This window comes from Globicephala melas, chromosome 16, assembly GCF_963455315.2.
Source record: "Globicephala melas chromosome 16, mGloMel1.2, whole genome shotgun sequence".
Classification (NCBI taxonomy): Eukaryota; Metazoa; Chordata; class Mammalia; order Artiodactyla; family Delphinidae; genus Globicephala; species Globicephala melas.
Window position 1 is genome coordinate 45459445 of NC_083329.1, and position 23840 is coordinate 45483284.

The 23840-nt window shown below is 38.0% G+C and overlaps 1 protein-coding gene across 3 annotated transcripts in view; it reads left to right on the top strand.

Annotated features, from left to right (window-relative positions):
- Positions 1-25: 25 nt before the first annotated feature.
- Positions 26-23840, top strand: part of PARG (poly(ADP-ribose) glycohydrolase) — a 113239-nt gene continuing 89424 nt past the window's right edge. Inside the window, exons 1-7 of one of the 3 annotated variants that reach the window (XM_060286412.1) lie at positions 26-108; positions 6511-6577; positions 7194-8174; positions 9066-9249; positions 14425-14547; positions 14681-14764; positions 19314-19388. In XM_060286412.1, coding sequence (XP_060142395.1) covers positions 6540-6577; positions 7194-8174; positions 9066-9249; positions 14425-14547; positions 14681-14764; positions 19314-19388 — 1485 coding nt within the window. In that variant the 5' untranslated portion in view covers positions 26-108; positions 6511-6539. Of the gene's footprint in view, positions 538-6510; positions 6578-7193; positions 8175-9065; positions 9250-14424; positions 14548-14680; positions 14765-19313; positions 19389-23840 lie in introns of all 3 variants that reach the window. The other 2 variants (XM_030844064.2, XM_060286413.1) reach the window with 2 other exon arrangements.

Genomic DNA, 23840 nt, shown 5'->3' on the forward strand with positions numbered 1-23840 from the left:
TCCGCTTTGCGACAGCGTACGTCCCGGAAGCCGGAAGTGCCTGACGGCAGCTTTCCGGTGGTGGGAAAGTGAACGAAGCTAGAATCAAAGCGGCGCATCTTGAGGAAGGTGGGGTGCCTGTGGAAGAGGGAAGGCAGGCGACTGGATAGGGTCTGGCTCGGGAGGCCGGCAGAGCAGCAGCTGCAGAAGCAGGCAGAGGCAGAGAGGGCATGGTGTCGGGAGGCGCCGAGAAGGAGGCGCAGTCCGTCCCTCCCAGGGTTAGTGAATGAGGCTCTCCGCCCGGGCTAGCCCGGGGACTGTGCGCTGCGGGTCCCAGCATGAGTGCGGGCCCCGGCTGTGAGCCCTGCACCAAGCGACCCCGCTGGGGCGCCGCTGCAACTTCTCCGCCGGCCGCCTCGGACGCCCGGAGCTTCCCCGGCAGGCAGAGGCGCGTCCTCGATCCCAAGGACGCTCCGGTGCAGTTCAGGGTCCCGCCGTCCTCGTCAGGCTGCGTCCCGGGGCGGGCGGGATCGCACAGAGGCAGCGCCACCTCGCTTGGTACGTGGGGAAATAAAGCTCTTTGTCCTTCGCCTCGGCCCAAACCTCTTCTTGGTCTCTGAGGAGCCAGGGACTCCAGCACCGCCCCCCCCCCCCGTCCCTTTTCTGGTCTTGTGTGCACCGCTCTGAACTCTGAGGTCCCCTTGCTGAGCCACCAAGGCTACTAGTTGGAGAATGGGGCCGGATTTTTCCCGTGGCGATTGGTGGTGTGACAAACCCTGATGAGTAGTCACTCACAGGGAGGGAAGCGGTAGGATACTCCACTTGTTTGCTTTCTTCGGGTTTGACTGAGAAATTGCCTTAGTCGTTAATGAGGTTTAATTGTGTATGTGACGCTTCAGCCTCTAGATGGAAAGAAAGCTGCAAAGAAAATCACAGCTTATCTCAATTTACATTCTGAGTCCCTGGGTGCAGAGCTATTATTCTTAGCTTGCATTATGCTTGTTTCTGGTGTACAGTGTTGAACAAAAGTAACTTGGTCTCTGTCTTCAGACCCTAAAATCTGTCAGGAGAGATAGACAATTAGGGAAGTTAACATAATAAAGGGTAATGGGTGTTCCAATTCTTGAAGGAACAGAGCGTTATGGTAGAAGTCAGGTGTACCTAATCCAGTTTGTGGGCTCAAAGATAATCTTCCAGCCAGAAGATAAGAACCTTATTCCGAGGACTGAAGAGTGATGAGTTAGCTAGATGAAGAGAAGTTAATGAAGTGATCTCAAAGTGCAGCTGATTCATATTGTCAGCAGGGGAGCGTAGTGCGAGATGAGGTTGCAGAGAGGTAGGCAAAGATCAGATCATACTGGGCAATGCTAAGGGTTTTGAACTTTATTTCTAAGGGCGATGTGAAACTATTAAAGGGTTTCAGTAGGGGAGTGACTTGATTGGATATATATTTTTAAATATGTGTATATTTATTTAAAAATATATATTTTAAAGGTCCTTGTGGCTGGTGTGTGGAAAATGAAGAATAGATTGAAAGGGAGCAGAATCGCAGGCCCAAGATAGTTAAGGAGTTAGTCTAGATGGGAGATAATCATGGTTAATAGTTGGTTGCAGGCAGTAGGTAGGAGAGGGGAAAAGTGGATGGATTTAGGAGGGAATGGGTTATGTGGGTTTGTACCTCATAAGAAATATATCTGTGCTGGAAATACAGGTTTGGGAGTTATTGTCACATACACCATAATTGATACGATGGTAGTAGATTAGATAGTATAAAGCATGTAGTGAAAATAAAGGCGACCTAGGACAGACACCACCGTGTAAGAGTAGACTGAAGAGAAGCAGCCAGAGAAGTAGGAGGAAAGCCTGCTTTTGTTGTGTCATGCAAGGACGGGAGCATTTCAAAAAGGATGTGTTGGTCAGCAGTATAAGAGAATGGGCACAGGTTAGGAAGTCCTCTGATGAATGGTGTACACTTAGTTCTCTCGGGACTTGGAGGCAATGAGGAGCAGACCTGAACTTAGTATTGAAGGATGAGCAGGATTTGCTGTATAAACCAAGGAACGAAAAAATTACATAGGCAGAGGGAGCAGCATGTGGCTTGACAGGAGACCAGAATGACAAGACTCAGCTGAGGCTGGGAAGGGGAGCAAGAGCTTATTTATGGACAAACTCAAGTGCCATTTCAAGGAGTTTGGACTTGATCTGTGGTTAACGGGGAGCCACTAAAAAGCTTGTAAGAAAAGGGATATCATTTGGTTAATATTTTAGAAAAGATGGCGTAGGCAGTGATCTTTGGACCTTTCTGACTGCAACCCACAGTATAAATTTCACCTGGTACACAGAGTAAGCAGTCTCTCTCTCTCTCTCTCTCTCTCTCTCTCTAAATAGGTCATATTTATAACAAATGTTTCATGAAATAATACTTTACTATGTGTGCTGCATTATCATGTTGTCTGTATTATTTCATTAAAAAATGTTGGTCATTTGTAGTTTGTGAAATGCTGGGTTAGAGAAAGTCAAGACTGTAGACAAGGAGACCAGTTGCAGGAAACAAATGCAGTTGCCCAGTGAGTGATGTAACTGTTCTTTTAATATTGGTGCTATTTTGAAGATGGGGAGGAAGGGATGGGTTTAAGATTTAGGATGTAGATTTCAGAGAACTTGTTGAAGGAGAGTGGAGGGGAGGGGAACTAAGGGTGACCTCCAAGTACTGTATCTGACTTCTGTGACAGGCTAATTTGTGGTCCTATTAACTTTATCTGCATGTAAAGGAGAAGGAATGCGTTGGGGGTGCTGTCAGTCCTCACTAATTGGATCTCCTGATTTTTCGCAGAAGAGGGAGTGAATTAATACTTGGGCTGTACTTGTGCATGTGTGTAAATGTTTTCTGTATACCTGGCACAGGACACCAATTAACAAAATGTTCAAAATCTAAACTTGTGTCAAAATCTGTTGTTTGAGATTTTGGAATTCTTTTAGGAACTTGATATTTAAAATGTATATATATAGTTATCCTAGGAGAAGTGAGATAGGGAAATGAATATTCAGTATCTTTAAATTTTGTGTTATTTATCTTCCTGGGCATATTTCTTATACTGATTGAAATCTGCAAATCTGCATATAGGCAGAACTCAGCATGCTATTCACACTCTGATGGGGAATGGTTTATCCAGTTGTGTTACTGTAGGAGCTCCCCTTTTCTGCCTGTTATAACTACCTAGAGTTTCTCTCCTCACTCCAGGGATGATCCGAGTGTAGGTCAGTGGTGGGTGGGTGGGAGGCTAGAGCTGCCTTGTCCCCCATCCCCCTTATCATTCTTTCAGCCTCAGTGCTGTCAAAAGCACCTTCAAACCTCTTTCCTCACCTCAAAACTTTCCCACTGTCCATTGCTCTTAGGTCTCACCACACCCTTCCTTCCCATGCCTTATCTTGCTGCTGCTGGAGGAAAGAGGCTTTTTGTGAAGGTCTGGGTGTTCCTTTAAATGCAGGTGAATTTTACTGCATTTTGTGCCTTTTGCCGGTATCTCTAGCACCTAATTGAATGATTTGCTAATTGAAATTTGCTGGTTACTGAGTGAGGTTACTTATGAGATTATGTAAATGGTGTGAAGTCAGAGTAAAGTTGGAGAACTACTGATCTCAGTGAAAAATGAGATTGGGTGAAATGTTGGTAGAGAATACATTTGTTGAGTTTCTGCTTTGTGAGACTGGCACAATATTTTCTCTCATTGATCCACATAAGCCTTGGAAATAGGTATTGTTAACCCCATTTTGCAGGTGAAGAAATAAAGGCTTAAAGAAATGGAAGTACATGCTAGTAAGTGACTGAGCAAAGAGCTCAGCCCAGGATTTTGTTTGACTCCAGATCTCGTATCTATTGATATTTCATCACCTTCTATTGCCTCCCTTTTTGTTTGCTGTGATTACTTCTAGTTAAAAGAAATTCCCCAGAACCCAGGACACATCATTTTATGCTTACTTCAGGATTAAGAGGGGTACAACTGATACAGTCCTGTGATGTGTTGTGAAAGAAACCTTTTGAAGCCAGAAGTAGTGGTATTGGAAAGAGAAGTAGGCTGTCCTTTCTCTGGGGCCATCAGAAGGACTGAAGACCATTTTATTAGCAGGAAATGTCAGTTCCTCACCTCTTGCTTCTCCTCCTTCACCCTGTTCTCAGGCTTCAGGATTATGATAGGAAGCCTGAAGCTAGAGAGAGAACACATTCTCAGCATCAGAGCTGCAGGAGGGAGACCTCTCCTTCAACTGCACTGGAACACTCTTCCTAGTTTTTTAGGAAATGATGCATGCACTCTTTAGGTTCTGTAGACTTGTCATCATAGTGCCATGCTTCATGTGTGTTATAGGAACCTAGCCATTGCATACCATTGAATCTTTACATTTATGGAAAAAGGTATTTTAAATTCTACACTGACCCCAAAAATGAATTTTTTGGCTCATTGCTGATTTGTACTTTGAGGATTTTCTATACTTGCTGTGTTTAATATAAGGAAATTAAATAGAGAAGATGGAACTGTAGAAAAAGTCTCAGAACAAAGTGGATCATCGTCTTACTCCCTTGTGACTGAATCTAATTTTTTCTCTGAAGCCTGATTTGCTGCAGAAGTAGTAACTTAATAAAGTCACGAAAGTAGTGGTGTTTAACAAGAAATATCAAATGTATATATATTTTTTTGTGAAAGAAATGATTCTAAAAATGCTAATAAAAGATTTTGTGGAAAGTATAAATTATATGGCACTCAAATGCAGTGGTAAATAAATTGTTGATTTTCATATATTTGGGATGGTATCTCATGTTATGGTGTTTGAGGGGACATAGGTAAATAAGAGGAGTTTATGACCTAAGGTACCTAGATTCTTACATTGCAATTTAGACAGTGGTTGAGAATGTTCAAGATTTTCTTATACTAAAATATTATATACATGTAATCCATATGCAGTACATTAAATTTTGAAAGTATGCTTAAATTTCTAATGTTTATATAAATTGTGGCTTGAATTTATTTATGTTACATGTCCCTTACTGAACCATCAATTCTACTTTTGCTACTGTCTGCTGGTCATTTCTGTCTAGTTATCTTTCTGGCATTTCAAATTTAGTGTGTTCAGTATTGACCCAATCATATTTTTCCCCTAAATCCAGTTCTTTTATATTCTGCATTTCTGTTTAATGTTGTCATCATCTTTCAAGTCTCAAGCATTAAAGCTTAGTGTCACCTTTAACTTCTCCTATCATTGTGAAGTCTGTAATGACTCTCACTTCTCAACTTTTTATTGTGTCCTTACAAGGGCTATTTTTAGATCTTGACCAGTAGTTCTTCAACCTTGCTGATCATCAAAATCATTTTTTGAAAAAAAAATACAGATTCCAGCTTCCCTCATACCTCCATCATCACATATAGATTTTGATTCAGAAGGTCTAGGTGTGGCCCTTGGATCCATTTGTTGTCAGCCTCCTGATGATTCAGATGGTTTGGGAACCACTGACCTAGACCAATACCTTCCTCCCTCGCTTCTACTGACAGGCTGTTCCTTTCTTGCCCCTTCACATCTGCCCTCCAGGCTATGTATCCTGCCTGACTTGGAGCCTCCTAGATTTGAACTCTGGCATTAACTCTGAGTGTGACTTTTGACACTTTTTTGTACCTCTCTTTGTGGATTATTCGGGGATCTCTATGGTATGGTCCTAGCTGACTTTTCAGCCATATTTTCTGTTGCTTTCTTTATATTTTTCTGCCGTTGGTTCCGTTGCTTCTGATTTTCCCTTTATGTGATGACATGTTTATTCTTCAAGACACAATTCAAGCACTACTTATCAGATGATCCCGTTTACTTCAGTTCCCTAAAGTAGTCTTTTCCTCAGAAATATCTTAATTTCTTATCAGGACCTTTTTAATTTATTTTATTTTTTAAATTTATTATTATTATTATTTTGGCCGTGCCGCACAGCTTGCAGGGTCTCAGTTCCCTGACCAGGGATTAAACCTGGGCCATGGCAGTGAAAACACCAAATCCTAATCACTAGACCACCAGGGAACTCCCTCAGCATCTCTTTTGATACTAATGATAATTAAGAACTAATATTACTGAACATATATCAGATAGTGCCCTAAACACTTTGCAATGGTTATTATTTAATTTAAACCTCACAATAACCCCAGGAGAGATACTATTAATTTGCATGTTTACTAATAAGGAATCAGAGACACAGAGAAATGGCTCTTCACAAAGTCATACAGGAATCCAGTAGGAGAGCCAGGATTTGGATCTAGGTAATCTGATTTCAAAGCATGTACTCTCATCCATTAGGCCATACCAATTCTTTTAGGGTCTGGTCACTTTCTCTTCTATGCCAAATGTATTATCTCCCATTGCCTGAGTGGGGAAGGAGTGATTAATCGTTGTTTAATCCACAGAACCTGTCATAATGCCTTACATGCATATATGCTGCTATAGGTATTTTCTCTTTGAAGGTATGCATGCACATACATTAATTTTTTTTTTTTTTTACAGTTTTCAAACAGAAGACTATTACCAGTTGGATGGACACGAAAGGACTCAAGACAGCTGAATCAGAAAGGTAAAGAGCCATGCCTATATAGAGAAATGAATAACATGATATATGGATGTTTTATTGTGCTTCATGCTGTTTTCTCTTCTTTTTACTTTCTCATTTTTCTTTATCTACATTTCATTTAATAAATAATAATTTTTTAGAGTCTCCTATGTGCCAGGGATGGTCCAATATACTTGAGATACAGAGATGAAAGAGGAATAGTCTCTGTCTTTAAGATACTTAATAGTGTAGTGATGCTGACAGACACCAAAATACATGATGATTACGTGGTGTGATCAATGCAACAGTAAAGATTTAAACAAGGTACAGTGGTGGTTAGCATATAAAACAGACAATCAGCTTTACTTTTACAGGAAAGACTGCACAGGAGGTGAGTGAAGTTTAACACTGCACTGCGGCAGGTGTTTGCCAGGCACACAGTTGGGGAAAGGGCATTATAGGCATATGTGCAAAGACATGGACCCATGAAAGAGCATGCTGTATGCTCAGGTAATCACAAGTAGTTTAATTAATGCTGTGACATTGTAGGAGTGTGTTCAGGTAAGTGATTTTTTTGCGTCATAAATTCTTTCTGTTGTATCATAAGTTCTGTTGTATCATTCTTTCTATTCTTTTGTAGTTTGCATAGTAAAGAAAACAACAATACAAGAGAAGAATCCATGATGAGTTCTGTACAGAAAGATAACTTTTATCAACATAACATGGAAAAATTAGAAAACGTTTCTCAGCTAGGTTTTGATAAATCACCAGTTGAAAAAAGTACACAGTATTTGAACCAGCATCAGACTGCAGCTATCTGTAAGTGGCAAAAGGAAGGGAAACATTCAGAGCGACTTTTGGAAAGTGAACCTCCAATAGTAACTCTGGTACCAGAGCAGTTCAGTAATGCTAACATTGATCAGTCACCCCAAAATGATGATCACAGCGACACAAATAGTGAGGAGAGTAGAGATAATCAACAATTTTTGACACCTATAAAACTTGCAAATGCAAAACAGACAATAGAAGATGAACAGGGTGTAGAAGCCAGAAGCCACCAGAAGTGCAGCAAGACTTGCCATCCCGCCGAAGACTGTGCAGGGTGTCAGCAGGAAGAGACAGACGTGGTGCCAGAGAGCCCCTTGTCAGATATCGGCTCTGAGGATGTTGGTACTGGACTGAAAAATGCCAACAAATTGAGTAGACAAGAAAGTAGCCTAGGAAATTCTCCTGCATTTGAGAAAGAAAGTGAACCCGAGTCACCAATGGATGTAGATAATTCCAAAAATAGTTGTCAGGACTCAGAAGCAGATGAAGAGACAAGTCCAGGTTTTGATGAACAGGAAGATAGTTCCGCCCAAACAGCAAATAAACCTTCAAGGTTCCAAGTAAGAGAAGCTGACACTGAATTGAGGAAACGGTCCTCTGCTAAGGGAGGTGAGATTCGATTACATTTCCAATTTGAAGGAGAGAGTCGCACTGGAATGAATGATTTAAATGTCAAACTACCTGGAAGTACTTCTAGCCTGAATGTAGAGGGCAGAAATTCTAAGCAACATGGGAAAAAGGATTCTAAAATCACAGATCATTTCATGAGAATGCCGAAAGCAGAGGACAAAAGGTAATTTTTGCCATCAAGAGTATCTTCAGTAGTGTAACATGTTTAACAAAGGGGGTTTAACAAAGTTATGGTTTACACTGAAGCAAAGAAATAATTGTCTTTCTTGTTAACTATTTATGCTAAATTTAAACCTAGGTTCAAAATGTTAAATTCTAAAAGTCCCAGAAACAGAAAACAAAAAGTAAATAAATAATCAGACTTTAGTTTCATGAACTTCCTTCTGAGATTTATGGGAATTATTAGAACATAAATATGATAGTAACTGCTGTTTTCTTAGGCCATTGTACATGCACCTTCTCTAATGCTGTAACAGGCAGGCAGGTGTTATTGTACTCACTTCACAAATGAGAAAATTGAGATTTGGGTTAGAGAATTCACTGAAATTATGTAACTTGTGGGTAGTAAAGCTGGGATTTAAATCCCGGTCTGATTACAAAAAAAATGTAAATGTAAAAATTTTATTTATGCAATTATCCCATATGATATCTTAAAGCCTACTCTGTAATTCTTGTGATCTTTATGGCAAGCGTGCCATAGTAAGTTCACTTCATTGCATATTACTGTCTAGAGTCCTGAGAAGTAGCTGATACTGTGAATCATGACTCATTTGGCAGTGTATATATTTTTACACGTTCCCTTTTTTCAGAAGGTGGTTTACGTGTGTTTGGAAATTCCTTCCACAGACTATTGAAAATAAGCTCTCGGGTTTTACTGTAAACCTTATAAGGTATTTTTGTTGTTTTGTTTTGTTTTTTTTCTAAATACCAAGGAGAAAGAGCAAGTTTGGCACATTTTAAACAATAATGTTCTGGGTAAGTTTTTTCACTTGTGTATCTAAGTAAATTTAAACGGTAAGTGGTTTGTGACTGATTACATTTGTTTTGATCTTAGAAAAGAACAATGTGAAATCAAACATCAAAGAACAGAAAGGAAGATCCCTAAATACATTCCACCTCACCTTTCTCCAGATAAGAAATGGCTTGGAACTCCTATTGAGGAGATGAGAAGAATGCCAAGGTGTGGGGTCCGGCTGCCTCCCTTGAGACCATCTGCCAATCACACAGTGACTATTCGGGTAGGTGTTACCTCTTACCTATAAAGAGAGAAGATGCTAAGTCTTAATTTATTCTGATACTTATAAATGTGAAAAACAGACCAAAGCATAAAAGTGCTTCTCTTTTCTGCATATATAAAGTACTGAGAATTCTACAGGATGGAGAAATATAACAATAGCTTACTTAACACGGTACTTAACGAATCCATAAGAGGAATCATTGTTAGCTGGTGAGAAAATTGAATTTTTCTGTATTTTTAAGAAAATTTATTGGATTAAAAAAAAATTCAATTGACAATATTTATTGAGTACCCACTACATGTTAGGTACTAAAATTCAAAGTTGTATGTGGTTCAATATCCTCAAATCATTCTTCAGTTTTACCCTCTTTTCTGAGCTTTAGATTCTTCTAGACATCTCCCTCACTGTCCCACAGGTATCTCAAACTCAACATTTTTAAAACCTTATTTAAAAAAATTATGGTTATACATATACCATCTTAACCATTTTTAAGTGTACATTTCATTGGCATTCAGTCCATTCACAGTGTTGTGCAACCATTACCACTATTCATTTCCAGAAAATTTTCATCTTCCCACACAGAAACTCTGCCTACTAAACAATAACTTCCCATACCTAACTAACCCCTGGTAGCCTCTTTCACACTGTCCATGCGTTCTTTTTTTTAAAACAACAACAACAACAACTTTATTGAGGTACATAAAATTAACCCATTTTAAGTACTCAATTCAGTGATATTTAGTTAATTTTTTAAAAATTTTTATTTATTTATTTTTGGCTGCATTGGGTCTTTGTTGCTTTGCGCGGGCTTTCTCTAGTTGCAGTGAGTGGGGGCTACTATTTGTTGTGGTGCTCAGGCTTCTCATTGCAGTGGCTTCTCTTGTTGTGGAGCACGGGCTCTAGGTGCGCGGGCTCTAGGAGTTGTGGCACAGGGGCTCAGTAGTTGTGGCTCGTGGGCTCTAGAGCTCAGGCTCAGTAGTTTTGGTGCACGGGTTTAGTTGCTCCGTGGCACGTGGGATCTTCCCAGACCAGGGCTCGAACCCCTGTCCCTCCTGCATTGGCAGGCGGATTCTTAACCACTGTGCCACCAGGGAAGCCCATATTTAGTTAATTTACTGACTTAGGCAACCATCACCATAATCCAATTTTAGAAGATTTCTACCACTCATAGAATAGTTTTAAATATTCATCTCTTGGGAATTCTCTGGTGGTCCAGTGGTTAGGATGGTTAGGACTCAGCGCTTTCACCGCTATGGGCCTGGGTTTTATCCCTGGTCAGGGAACTAAGATCCTACAAGCTGTGTGGCGTGGCCGAAACAAAAAACAAAAAAAACCCCATAGAGGATTAAATATTTATCCCATTTATTAGTCAGATGCTGTATTAGATTTCACAGGGGCTACTTAAAAAAAATCCCTTTTCTTGTACAACTTAGTCCACATGTGATTAAATATTTTGAAGTATAGAATTTATTAACATAGTTAGGTAGCAGCAACATTGAGCAGGGTGGTGGGGTTGGACTGAGCTCCTAAAGATGAGCAGAAATTTCTGAGGTGGAGTTAATTTAGCGAGGCAAGGGAATTCCAGACAGATACATAATCTGTATAGGAAAAGGCTGTGTGGTTAAAAGCTATTTGTTTTAGAAACGAAAAACAATTGATTTGCTAGAACTGAGAATTTGGATGGGAAATGGTGGAAGAGAAGACTTGAAAAGTGGATTGGGTCCATATTGTAGAGGGCTTCAGGTGCCAGGAACTGGACTTGAGTCTGTAGGAATTGGAACTCATTAAAATGTCTGTGTAGACAATAGTTGTACTGTATGTATAGCAAGATTGATCAGACAGGTATAAGTAAGGAAAACTGAAGTAAGGATACATTGGAAACAGGGGAAGGTAATGTAAGAGCTCAGATAAGAGATGAAAAGTAAAGAAACAATAATTATCAAATTGTGCTGCATGGACGTTGTTCAGGGGTTCTTTTGAAATTGACTCTCGTTTCTTTTCTAAATTATACTTTTAGCTATGAAAAACCTGTAGTAAAAGAACTAACAAATGCGCTCAAATTTTAAAATGCTTAATACCATATTTTAACCAGCAGATTTTACCAGGAGAACTCATTTTTACGCAGATCATAGAATCAAGGTTCTCTTGCCACTGCTGTTTGAAGAATTTCCTTAAGTATCAAAATATCAGTTAAAAAAGGTTACCATTTGCAACTGTTTTGGTGTGTGAATAGGATTTTCTTAATACTGGATAAGAGATATAAATAGTAGGTTGATGTAAGCTTTAGCTGTCATCTCTAACTCCTGATTTCAGATTTTATAGTCCTTAAAGTAACCTCATTGCTATTGATGTTAGAATATGTAAAGTTACCGTAAAAATTATATTTATTTAAATAGCTTATGTTTAAATATAATGATTTTGTATCACATTTCTTAGGGAAAAAAGAGTTTTGCTATTTTAAAAAGTTTGAAAAAAAATAAGAAAAAAATTTAAAAAAAGTTTGGAAATAACTGAGACAGGGTAATAACCATGAGAATAAAAAAGAATAAATGGTTGCATTGTTTTGAGGTAATATTGATAGGACATGGTGAATTCTTAAGTATGGGTGATAAGGGAAAAGGAGGCATTGATAATGTGTGTAAAATTAAGAAAAGACTTGGATGACTGACAAGATGTTAATGGTGAAGATTTGGAGAAAAGGTTGATCGGGGGAAGTAAGTGATATTTTGACTTTTCCTGCTTCCTCTCTCCCGCTACCCACAAAGAAAACCTGAAGCATCTTATACCATCATTACCTAATCTTTGTAACTACTGTTTATTTATTGTTAGATATCCAATGAATTTATAAAAGTTTTATTTTATTACAAAAGTAATATAGGCTCAATGGGAAAAAAAAAAAGCAACTGTTATGTGAAAGTGTATACCTCAGAAAACCCAAGTGTCTCTCAGTCCTATTCCCAGAGTTTAACAGTTTGGTGTATTTTCTTCTAGATCCTTTTTCCTGAATATGGTAATATGATATATGTATAATTAATAGTTAGTTATTAAATAGACAGTCCTTAATTACATTTCTGAGATGCCAGATATTAATAGTTACAGAATTTGAAGTAATAAAGTAAAGCTGATATTTAGCGTTAGAAATGTAAGGCAATCTGAAATTGCATGGATGGACATAATAGTGCTTGATTATCTGTAAACGCACACACACATTCACGCACCAACATGTACACACATAAGGTAAACACATGTAGGTGCATGCACTATGCACATGCACACACACATTTAGACAGACAGACATCCAAAGCATATCCTTATATATATGTTCTCCTATGTGTGAACCTCTCCTGGTACCTGTTTTTGTCACCTCAGATTACATGGAACATCTTTACAGAATCACTTTTGGGATCCTCATATGGAGGTGAAAATACTTTTGGCATGATTGGTGACTCAGCCACTTTTGACCATTCTTTATTCTTTCCTCCTTGGAATATTCTCATCCTTTGGATTCCTTGACACCATATAATCGTGATTTTCTTCCTACCTCCTTAAGCCACTTCTTATGTTCCTTTTAGCTTTTTTTCTATATGTGGCCCTTAAACGTCGTTGGAGTTCCCCAAAGCTCTTCATAGGTCCTCTTCTCCTCCTCTCTCGGGGTAGTCTTATACACACTCATGGTTTTAATGGTTATCTATATAAATGGCCTATAAATTTATTTATCTTGGGTTGCAGACTTTTAATGAAGCTGCCTATTTGACAGCAGCTTTCCCTTTTCAAGGCTGTTCCCTTTTCTTGTTTCTTCCGCCTTTTCCTACTTCTTTTTATCCTTTGGAGTTGAGCTCAACTGCTACTTCCTCGAAGCCTTCCCTAAGCTTACCAGATAAGTTAAAATTGTCTAGAAAGGTTCTTATGACACTATGAACCTCTCATTTATAGCATCTTACAGTTGAAATTTTATATTTATTTATGTGATTATTTGATGATCTACAGTGAAATTCTGATTTATGCTATAGCATGGATGAACCTTGAAAACATTATGCTAAGTGGGAGGCCGGGCACAAAAGGTCACATTTTGTATGATTCCATTTATATGAAATGTCCAGATTAGGCAAAATGTAAAGCTATTTTGTTGTAAAGTATCTTTTTCCTCAGACATTTACTTAATGCTTATTATAAGTAGCATGTGTATATATATGCATACATATACATGCATATACATATATGTGTACATTTACATATACAGTTGACCCTTGAACAACTCGAGGGTTAGGGGTGCCGACCCTCTGGGTAGTCCAAAATCCAAGTATAACTTTACAGTTGGCCCTCTATATCCAACGTTCCACATCCACACATTCAGTCAACTGCTGATTGTGTGGTACTGTAGTACGTATTCATTGAAAAAGATCATTGTATAAGTGGACCCAAGCAGTTCAAACCCGTGTTGTTCAAGGGTCAACTGTATGTATGTAAACACTTATACCTATTAGAAACACACGTCAGGCTCTGTTGTAAATATTCAAAATACAAAGTTAATATAATTACTATTCTCAAGAAGTTTAGAGTCTAGTGGGGGAAGGGAAAAAAGTGTGCTCTAGTATGATCATGATCTAGTAAAACAAGAGAGAATACACTTACTGCCTATTAGAAAGTTTTTAAAGACTTCTTAGAGGAAATGAAGATTGAGCTGAGTCTTGAAGGTCAGAATAGATGTTTACCCAGATAGTGTTTGCAGTAAGAGAGAATGTTAAAAACTGGCATCATTAGAATCAAAGTATAGGCAGAGGGGAGCCATTATAGGATTAGAAGCTTGGGGATATTTTAGAAACATACTGTTATTCCCAAGTGGGGATAAGGGTTTTATGGGGGATGAATGTGTCTGGGAGTAGTTGGAGTTAGGGAGAGGGATAGTAAGCTGTTACCAGAAATTCAGGCAATGAATAATGAGGACCGGGGGTGGCCGTGGGGGCTGGATGGAATGAAGATAGAATGCCAAGGACATGGTGACTTGGAAACTGATTAACTGGAGGTAAGGAGTGGGAACAACTGAAAAAGACATGAGATTTCTTGCCTAGGAGCTGGTCTGTATTTTATAACATTTGCTTTGGCTGCTTTCTTTGGATTATTTTGTACAAGAGATATGCCTAGTTTTTATGCACTTACAGTTTTCTTATATTTCAGGTAGATCTTCTGCGAGCAGGAGAAGTTCCTAAACCTTTCCCAACACATTTTAAAGATTTGTGGGACAACAAGCATGTTAAGATGCCTTGTTCAGAACAAAACTTGTACCCGGTGGAAGATGAGGTAAGAACAAAACTGAACAGAACTGATGTTCTTTTAGTCTCTGAAAGGTATTTTAATACTTGCTGTTTGACTTCTGATTCTACCATGTAAAGGAACTTGGAATAGTTTCCTCATGTTTTTCTTTTCCTTAAAGAATGGTGAGCGAACTGCAGGGAGCCGGTGGGAGCTCATTCAGACTGCACTTCTCAACAAATTCAGTCGACCCCAAAACCTGAAGGTGTGTTCTTTTGCTATTCTTGTCTCTTACATGTAGTTCTTAGAGGTGGGCCCTGGTGTCCTCCCTCAGAGACATTTTTTGGTCTTTAATAGACTCAGGTAACAGCATTATTTATATGGTAAGTGCTTGCTTCCTGAGGAACTCTCTTTAGAGACATTCTTGGTTTACACTCCATCACTAGGAAATGAGTAGAATTGAGAGTTGTAAATTACTTGCCTGGAGCCACACAGAATAATTTGGAGAACCAGGAATAAGACTTCTGTTTCTTGATTGCCCATCCAGTTTCCTTTGGTCCTGGCTTCTCTTTTATTTTGTTTTGGAATTATCATACTTCTGAAATGTCTTTAAAAGTAAATGAGGGAAGAATTATGACTTCACCATTGTTTGCCCGAAGGGAAGCTGAGTTTCCTAATGATTAAAGTATACATTAAGCATTCTACTTTTTATTGCTCTTAATATAGCTTCTAGCAGTTTCATAATTTATTAATCTTATATTTTGGCAATAATTCAATTTTTGCTTTAAAAAACATTTCGTTCAAGATTGTAAGGGCAACCATTAGATAGTTTTTTCTAATATTTAAAATATGAGTGAGAGTATATGTTTATTTTTGGCACTATAGCCTTATATAAACTTTTAAAGTTTTTGTAACTATAAACAGATTTTTTTATACTTCTGTGAAAATGGGTTTCATTTTATTTGAGAGACTTAATTTGTTGTATACAGTTTCTCAGGTTTAATACTGTTTTTTTCATTTATTTATTGTTAACGAGTCCAAGCTCACTCTTCTCGCCTTATGACAGGCAAATAAATCAGGAGATAGGTGTTGAGGCAAGGAATATAACTTTATTCGTAATTATTCAGAAAGCGGGCAGACCAAGAAGATGGCAGACTAACGTCTCCAAAAAAACCATCTTATGGGGGTTTGGATGTCAGTTTCTTTTATAGAACAGTGAAGGGGAGGAGATGAGGAAGTAAAGTAAAAAGGCCATAAGTTTTGCAGATATCCCCTGGAATGGCCGGCCTTGGGGAGGAGATGTGTTAATTTCTTCTTTCTGGCAGACATTCACAGGTGGACAGGGTCAGGATGCTTCCCTGAACAAAGGCACTTTGGTTTGACATTCAGGCAGAGGGGCACGGTTCCCTGAGCCAGCCATTATGGATAGACAGTATCCTTTTAGTGAACAAAAGCAGCTGGAAAGCAAAGGTTAAAGTAAAAGAAACAGGTAGTCAGATTTGGCTCTTCCTTGTTACGTACTTACAGGTTATTCTTAAACTTTTTATACCTTTCCTGTAGCTCCTTTTTTTTTCCTTAGCTCTTTTTTTCCTTAACATGAAAAATAGTGATAAGTTGTACTATAATATATTTTGAAAATTTTATTTCTTAGTGACAGTGTTTCTCAATCTTGTAATTACTTCTTTTAAATGGGAGGAATTCTCAGGGTCTCCCAGACTTTACTTATTGTTAATATTTTAATTACATATGTACAAACGTAAAGCTAAATATAAACTCTTCATAGTATCCAGCTATATCAATTTGATGTTTTTCCATTTTAAGCATTATGACCCGTGATTTGAGTTGTGTTCATTATCACAGTCAAAACAATTTGTAATCAGCATTTCCTTTTTGCACAGATTTTTAAACACTGATCTGAGCCTTGAAATAGTATGCTGAGAAACTTAAAAAAAATACTGTATAAAGAAAACATTCTTTGTTTTGTATTTACTACTTTTTTTTTTTTTAACCAATCACAAACAGTTGGTGGATGTTGGTAGAGGCAAAGATGGGATCCGTATGCAGAACATCAGCTTGTGAATAAGTATGATGGTGACCACTTTGGTCCAGGTTTTTATGACTTTGGCATTTCTGTACTGCAGTGCATCTTAGGATCGCTCACTCTCTCCACCATTTTTATGTATTTGAAGCACCATCTTTCATTTCTACAGTGTGTTGTTTTTTGGCCTTTGTATTCATTCCCAAACCACAATTATATACTCATAAACACAAGCAGGCCAATCAAGAATACTATCCAGACTCCATTTGAAAAACACTGACTTAGGACCTTTATGGCCTTACAAACAGGATTATTTAAGAATTTACCTATTTTTTCTTTAAACACAAATGCAGAATAATCATAGTGTTCTAAATTACATTGCTGCTTGCCTCTGTTAGCAATTCCTTAGTGCGCCATGATTACCTTAGGAAGGGGTAATTGCTTTAATCTGAATTTCCCTTTCTTGTTTATTTTATGGTAGGTTCAATAGAACACTAATCCACCGAGATTTTCTTCTGTTTATGGTAATTGTTTCCTTTGCTGAAAGAACACTATGAGAGGGATGGGGAAACGTTAAATCCCTCTTATCGAATATAATAATATTTTTGCTGTTTTTATGCCATTTGATGTTGAATTAAGAGGGATTAGAGATGTTAAAAATGTAAAAAAGGAACAGTGTCCTCAAAAGTTGATCTACACTGTAATATTTCTATGAATAATGTGTCTGGTAGTTTGTAAAGAATGGACTTTCTGCTTTAACTCATTGTGCTTATTATGAATTATGAACTGAAAAAAAGTTACTCAGCTAAGAATACTGTATAGAGTAGCATCCAGCTTTTCTGGTGATAGGAGATCTCATGGTGGACTACTTCTAAGACTTGAAGACTGAAGTAAAAGTAAATATTAGTTAGGAGTTAATGCTAATTACACAACTCCATTAAAGAATTACAGCATAAATGCTATTTAGAATGTTTTTCCTTACCAACTTTGAGGAATAACTTACATATAAGAAAGTACATCCTTTTAAAGAATGTAATTTGATGAGGTTTGACATTTGCATATACACTTGAAGCCCCCACTACAGTAAAGATACAGAACATTCCTGTCACCCTGCAAGGATTCTTCTTACTCATTTGTGGTCAGTTTCCTCTTTCTGTACTGGCCCCAGGCAACTATTGATCTGCTTCTTCTTTTTCCTTTTTTTTAAAACTATAGATCGGTATACATTTTATATGAATGGTATCATGTATTATGTATGCTAGTGTGTCTGGCTTCTTGCACTTAGGTGAAGATCTTTGAGATTCATCCGTGTTGTTGAATGTATCAGTAGCTTTTTCCAGTATAAGCATTGTTTGTCCATTCACCCGTTGATAGACATTGCTATTTTTTTTAATAAATTTATTTATTTTTGGCTGCGTTGGGTCTTCGCTGCTGCACGCGGGCTTTCTCTAGTTGTGGCGAGTGGGGGCTATTCTTTCTTGCGGTGCGTGGGCTTCTCATTGCGGTGGCTTCTCATGTTGCAGAGCACAGGCTCTAGGTGCGCGGGCTTCAGTAGTTGTGGCACGTGGGCTCAGTAGTTGTGGCTCGCAGGCCCTAGAGCGCAGGCTTAGTAGTTGTGGTGCATGGGCTTAGTTGCTCTGCTCCCAGACCAGGGCTTGAACCCGTGTCCCCTGCATTGGCAGGTGGATTCTCAACCACTGCGCCACCAGGGAAGCCCCAAAACTTGGGTATCTTCTTATTCCAAATAGATAAGACATTTTGTTGGCTCATTATTTAACCTAGCTGCTTGGTAATAATTTATGTGGCATGAAGTATTTTTCAGGAAGCTCTTTGGCAGAGTGTTAATTTTTAAAAACTTCATCAATTCTGAGGAAATTTGGAAGGTTTATAGTAATAATCTAACACAGTGTCTTTCAGACTTAATATGCCTTCAGTAAAAAAATTGGGGGGGTGTGTTACAGTCATAAATGTTTTTTTATAAATTCTATGTATTTATTACTTTAGTAATTTAATATATATTATAAAAGATAATCAAAATAGAAATTTTAAAGGTTGAGATAAAATATAATTGTAAATAATTGTTCTTTTTGCATAATTAATGGATTGTCATATGCCTACCCCACTCTGGTAACTGGGAAGTACTGCCTGTTCAGACAGTTGAAAATTACACCAGCAGATGGCGCAATAGTCTAACTTTTTACAAAAATACGTAATTTACATGGACTAATGGGGAAAGATAACCATTTTTATGTAGCTTATAAAAATAGCTAATAGTAAAGGAGAAAAGACTATTTTAGGCTTTAAGCTAATGTTTCTCAGTCTTTTTTTCATTATTGCTCTCTTTCCCAGGGAGCCTTTTTAGATATTTTTTTCCTAATTTACTCTCCTAATGAAATCTTAATGCTGATGCGCAGTGTATCTGTACATGTAGTGTGACTCTGTTGAAGACCAAAAGTCACTATAATATTTACTTTTTTTATCCCTAAGATCCAATTTTTGTCCACTTGAATTATATCGCCTCTGATTAGAGAGCATGTTTTAGAGTAATTATGTTTTTCCCCCTGTTACTTGAGCTTTCTAATCTCATTTTTCTTAAGTGAATAATAAATTAGTATGCGCTCTTTTTGTTCATAGTTACTGACGTGGAGTAGCTAATGGTAGGAGAAGCTTGCCCAACATTAAGAAATATACTGGAAATAGTTCATAAAGGAGACAGGCTGTTCATAGACAATTCACTTTACTATATCATGACATTTTGTTTATGCTTTTTCCCTAGGATGCTATTCTGAAATACAATGTGGCATATTCTAAGAAATGGGACTTTACAGCTTTGGTTGATTTCTGGGATAAGGTAGAAGTATGCTTATTTCTTAAACTATGAAACTAATATGACAACTCTAATGGAAAAGTTTGAGAAAAATATGCATAATTCTGTCACACTAACACCATTATCATCTTTTATTTTTGTGAGAAATACTTCCTGCTATTTTATATGCAGCTAATTTTGAATTTTGCTTTAGTCTCTCATGATATGCATTTTCTGTTGTATTGTTGTACCATTTTCAGTAGTATAAAATGGCTGCATAGTATTTCATGTCTAGATTTTGATAATTTAATGATTCCCATATTCTCAGACATCTAGGTTGCATAAGTTTTACTCCCTTCTCAATTATACTGTAGTAACATCTTTATATATGTATGTGAATAAATACATGTATATGTTTTCCCAAATTTAATATTGTTTCTTTAGGTGATTCCCAGAAGTTAGGTGGCTAGGTCAAAAGGCACAAAACTTTTATAGCCCTGGATTTATGCTGTAAAATCATTTTTCCTCAGGGGACTGTAGCAGTTTAGTATGCTATCAGCAATGGGTAAGAATACCACTTTGATAGTACTGTTAGAAGAATAGGTATCATCCATTTTGAAAAACTGGCAGTATACCATTTTAAAAAAAACATTTTATTTTGATATAATGATAGATTCACAAGAAATTGTAAAGAAATGTACAGGGAAGGTCCCATGCACACTTCATCCTATCTTCCCAAATGTTGATTGCTTAAATAAGTATAATACAATATCAAAACTAGAAAACTGACACGAGACCTTATTTAGATTTTACCAGTTATACCTGTACTCATTTGTGTGTGTAGTTATGTAACTGTATCTTCATGTAACCACCACCACAGTCAAGATACAGAACTGTTCCATCACCACAGTGCTCACTGGTGCTGCCCATTATAGCCACACCAACTCCTTCCTAACTTCTGGCAACCACTAATCTGTTATCCCTGTGCATAATTTTGTTACTTCAGAAAGGTTATAGTTTGTAACCTTTTCACATTGCCTTTTGGTTCCTTTTTATTGCGGAGTAGTGTTCTGTGAGATTGATGTATCATAATTTAACTGTAAATGCATTTCAGGACATTTGAGTTGTTTCTAGTTTTTAGCTGTTAGAACTAAAGCTGCTGTGAACTTTCGTATACAGTTTTTTGCATAAACATAAGTTTTTATTTCTCTGGGGTAAATCCCCAAGAGTGCGATTGTTGAATTGTTTGATAAGTGTATTTTTAGTTTTAGAAGAAACTGCCAGTAAGTATACTTTTGCTAGGTAAGTAAGCCTTCCCAAAGAGATACTTTCATATACAATCTGTTTAAAAGTTTTTTTATAATTTGCTTTTTCTGCCCACAGTTTAATTATCCATGTTATATATGCTTCATTTACTAATACTAGAAACTGAAAGTAATTTTTGAAATGGAAACATTTTGAATTGAAATATTTTCAATATTATACAACTTTAACTTACCTAATAGAGAATAATTATTGAACTTTAAACATGTCCTATGTTGTTTTTAATTGTGGCCTTTCCCTCTCTGGTCTTTTTTTCAGATAAATAACTGTGAGATAAATAAGACAATAATTATTATTCCTGTCGTAAATGAGTAGTTATGATTTAGAAATGAACTTTCTTGGCCAAAGTGACATAGTTTGTCCCTGGTAGGATGGTGTAACCCAATCAGTGTTCTTTCCACTATTGCCTGCGATCACAGTCTGATGTCCCTCTGCACACACCTTCCCCTCCTACTTGCTGCTCATTTTCTCTGTAATTAGAGACTGATATGCCCGCTTCGTCCACTTTTCTGTATTGAAGTTCTGTCTCCCAAGACTAACATCTTCCTATCTACTCCCTCCAAAATGAGATGTCACCGTTCTTTGAATTTCCATGACAAATTTTAAAATTTATCTTGTGGCACTCCCTGTCTTTGCTTTGCTTTATTCTAGATGAAATGTTGACATCCACTGGTATGTCAAAAGTTTCTTGGGGCAGAGACTGTATCTTTCTTAGCTTTGTGTTTCGTGTAGCATCTATACAATGTCTTATTTATCGTGTGTGCTCTGTAAGTAGTTATGGACTGGATTTCAACAGGAGATCAGGCAGTCATATTGGTTTTCATGGTTACCAAGGTCATGAGAATATTATCTAGAAGTAACGGTTTGAGTTAATAAAAACTGATGTTTCTGATTCCTTCTCCCACTCCCTGCCCACACACACAACACATCTAAATTAGACTCTTCCTTCTCTGAGCATTTTTAGCTAGTGATGTTCCAGTGTTCTTGTTACTTCATTTCCTGTGACATTACTGAAGATCAGTCTGCCCTCTAGGATTGCTGGTGGTAATCCAGAAGAAAGTGGTTGCTTAATTACATGGTCAGGAATCAAACATTAAGATTATTGTGAACCCTTATTTTTGAGTTACAAATAAGGAAGAACCTGAAAATGTGAAAATGAAATTGACAGTGTTAACACCACCACTCTCTTTTTTCCAGTAGTGTTTTGATTGTTTCACAAAGTATCCGTGAGGCAGCATGATATAAGCAGTGGCTCTCAGATTTATTGTGTATCTGAATCCTGGAGGGCTTATTAAAAAGGTAGCTGCCGGGCTTCCCTGGTGGCGCAGTGGTTAAGAGTCCACCTGCCGATGCAGGGGACACAGGTTCGTGCCCCGGTCTGGGAAGATCCCACATGCCGCGGAGCAGCTAGGCCCGTGAGCCATGGCCGCTGAGCCTGCGCATCCGGAGCCTGTGCTCCGTAACGGGAGAGGCCACGACAGTGACAGGCCTGCGTACGGCAAAAAAAAAAAAAACAAAAACAAAAGGTAGCTGCCTACCATCCTCTCCAAGTTTTCTGATTCAGTGGGTCTGGGATGAGACCTGAGAGTTTGCATTTCTAATAGTTTCCTAGGTGGTGCTGCTGTTGGTTCAGAGACCATGCCTTGAGAACTGCTGGCGGAAAAAAGAGCATAGAATTAGAAATGAGTATTTTGTTTCTTAGTCTCAAAGGTTTGTAACTTTAGGTAAGCCACATGACCTCAGCGTTAGTTTCCTCATTTGTGAAATTGACAAAATAACCACTTTATGCATCTTGATGACATGTTTTAAAGATCTAGCTAGCTAACTAATGTATCTGAAATCACTTTTAAAATTCTGGAATGATAATCAAGTATGTTGTTACTTTCTTACCTCTGTAAACAGTTTGTTTTGCCTCTTTTCAAGAAAAAGTTGTTTCTGTCATTAACATATCTGAATTGTAGGTATGTTGTAAAAATATAAGAAGTAAGACAATAAAAATTACTTGTGCTTTGGCTACCCCCAAACAATCACCTGAAACAACAATCTGTTTCAGGGCTTTGTATTCTCTTCTGGTTAATTTGTCTATTACTGCAGTAGTGCCACAATGTCTTAATGGCTATAGCTTCATAATAATTCTTGATATCTAGTAAAACGAGCCTCTCATCAGTCTTCTTTCTCACAAGTGTACTGGCTATTCTTTATTCTTTCACGTAAATTTTAGAATCAGCCTGTTGGTGTCCATAAAAATCCTGTTGGACTCTTGAGTAGAATTGCATTAAATATGCAGATAAATTGGAAAAGATTTTACATCTACATAATACTGTATGTTCCTCTCCATAAGGATGGTATGGGTCTTCATTTATTTAGGGTTTTCTTAGATCAGACAGGACCTTGTATTCCAATATTTCTCTTGCTTGCTGTCATGGAAGCCCTCATCATCTATTTCTCCATAGTATAACATGAGCTATGCCCCATAATTATACATTTCTGTATATTGTCTTAATTCAATGTCTGCTCAATTGCTCAATTACTCTTAGGTTCCCTGGCATTTACCCCATTTGTGTTTGATTGCTGGCAGAGCCAAGGCACACCCACTGTCTTGGCCGTTGCCATATGCTTTAGGGAAAGATGTGAGATTTGAGCATAAAAGCACTTTGTCCCTTGCCTGATGGGAGCTGTTGGGAAGTTCTTTAGCTTTTCTGAGCCTCAGTTTTCTTCCCATAAAATGGGATTAACAGTAGCTACCTTGGAGTATGATATTCTGATAATTAGTGGCTTCTTGTGGTTCTTTCTCTCAAGACTCCAAACAGGAGGGAACAGGAGCAACCCAGACAGGCCTTGTTCCATCTGTCCATCAGCAGTCGCCGTAGGGCAAGAGCTGGAGGGAAGGTGTATTAGTCAGGGAAACAGCACCAATGGGAGAGAGATACATCTATATATCTATATCTATATATCTATCATCTGTATATATATGTGGGGGAGAGAGAGAGGAAGATTTTAAGGAGGAATTGGTTCACACAATTATGGGGGCTGGCAAGTCTAAAATCTGCAGGGTGGGCTGGCAGACTGGAGACCCAGGGATGAGCTGGTGTTGCAGATGATGTCCAAAGGCAGCCTGCTGGCAGAATTCTCTCTTGCTGAGGTAGGTCAGCCTTTCGTTCTGTCCAGGGCTTC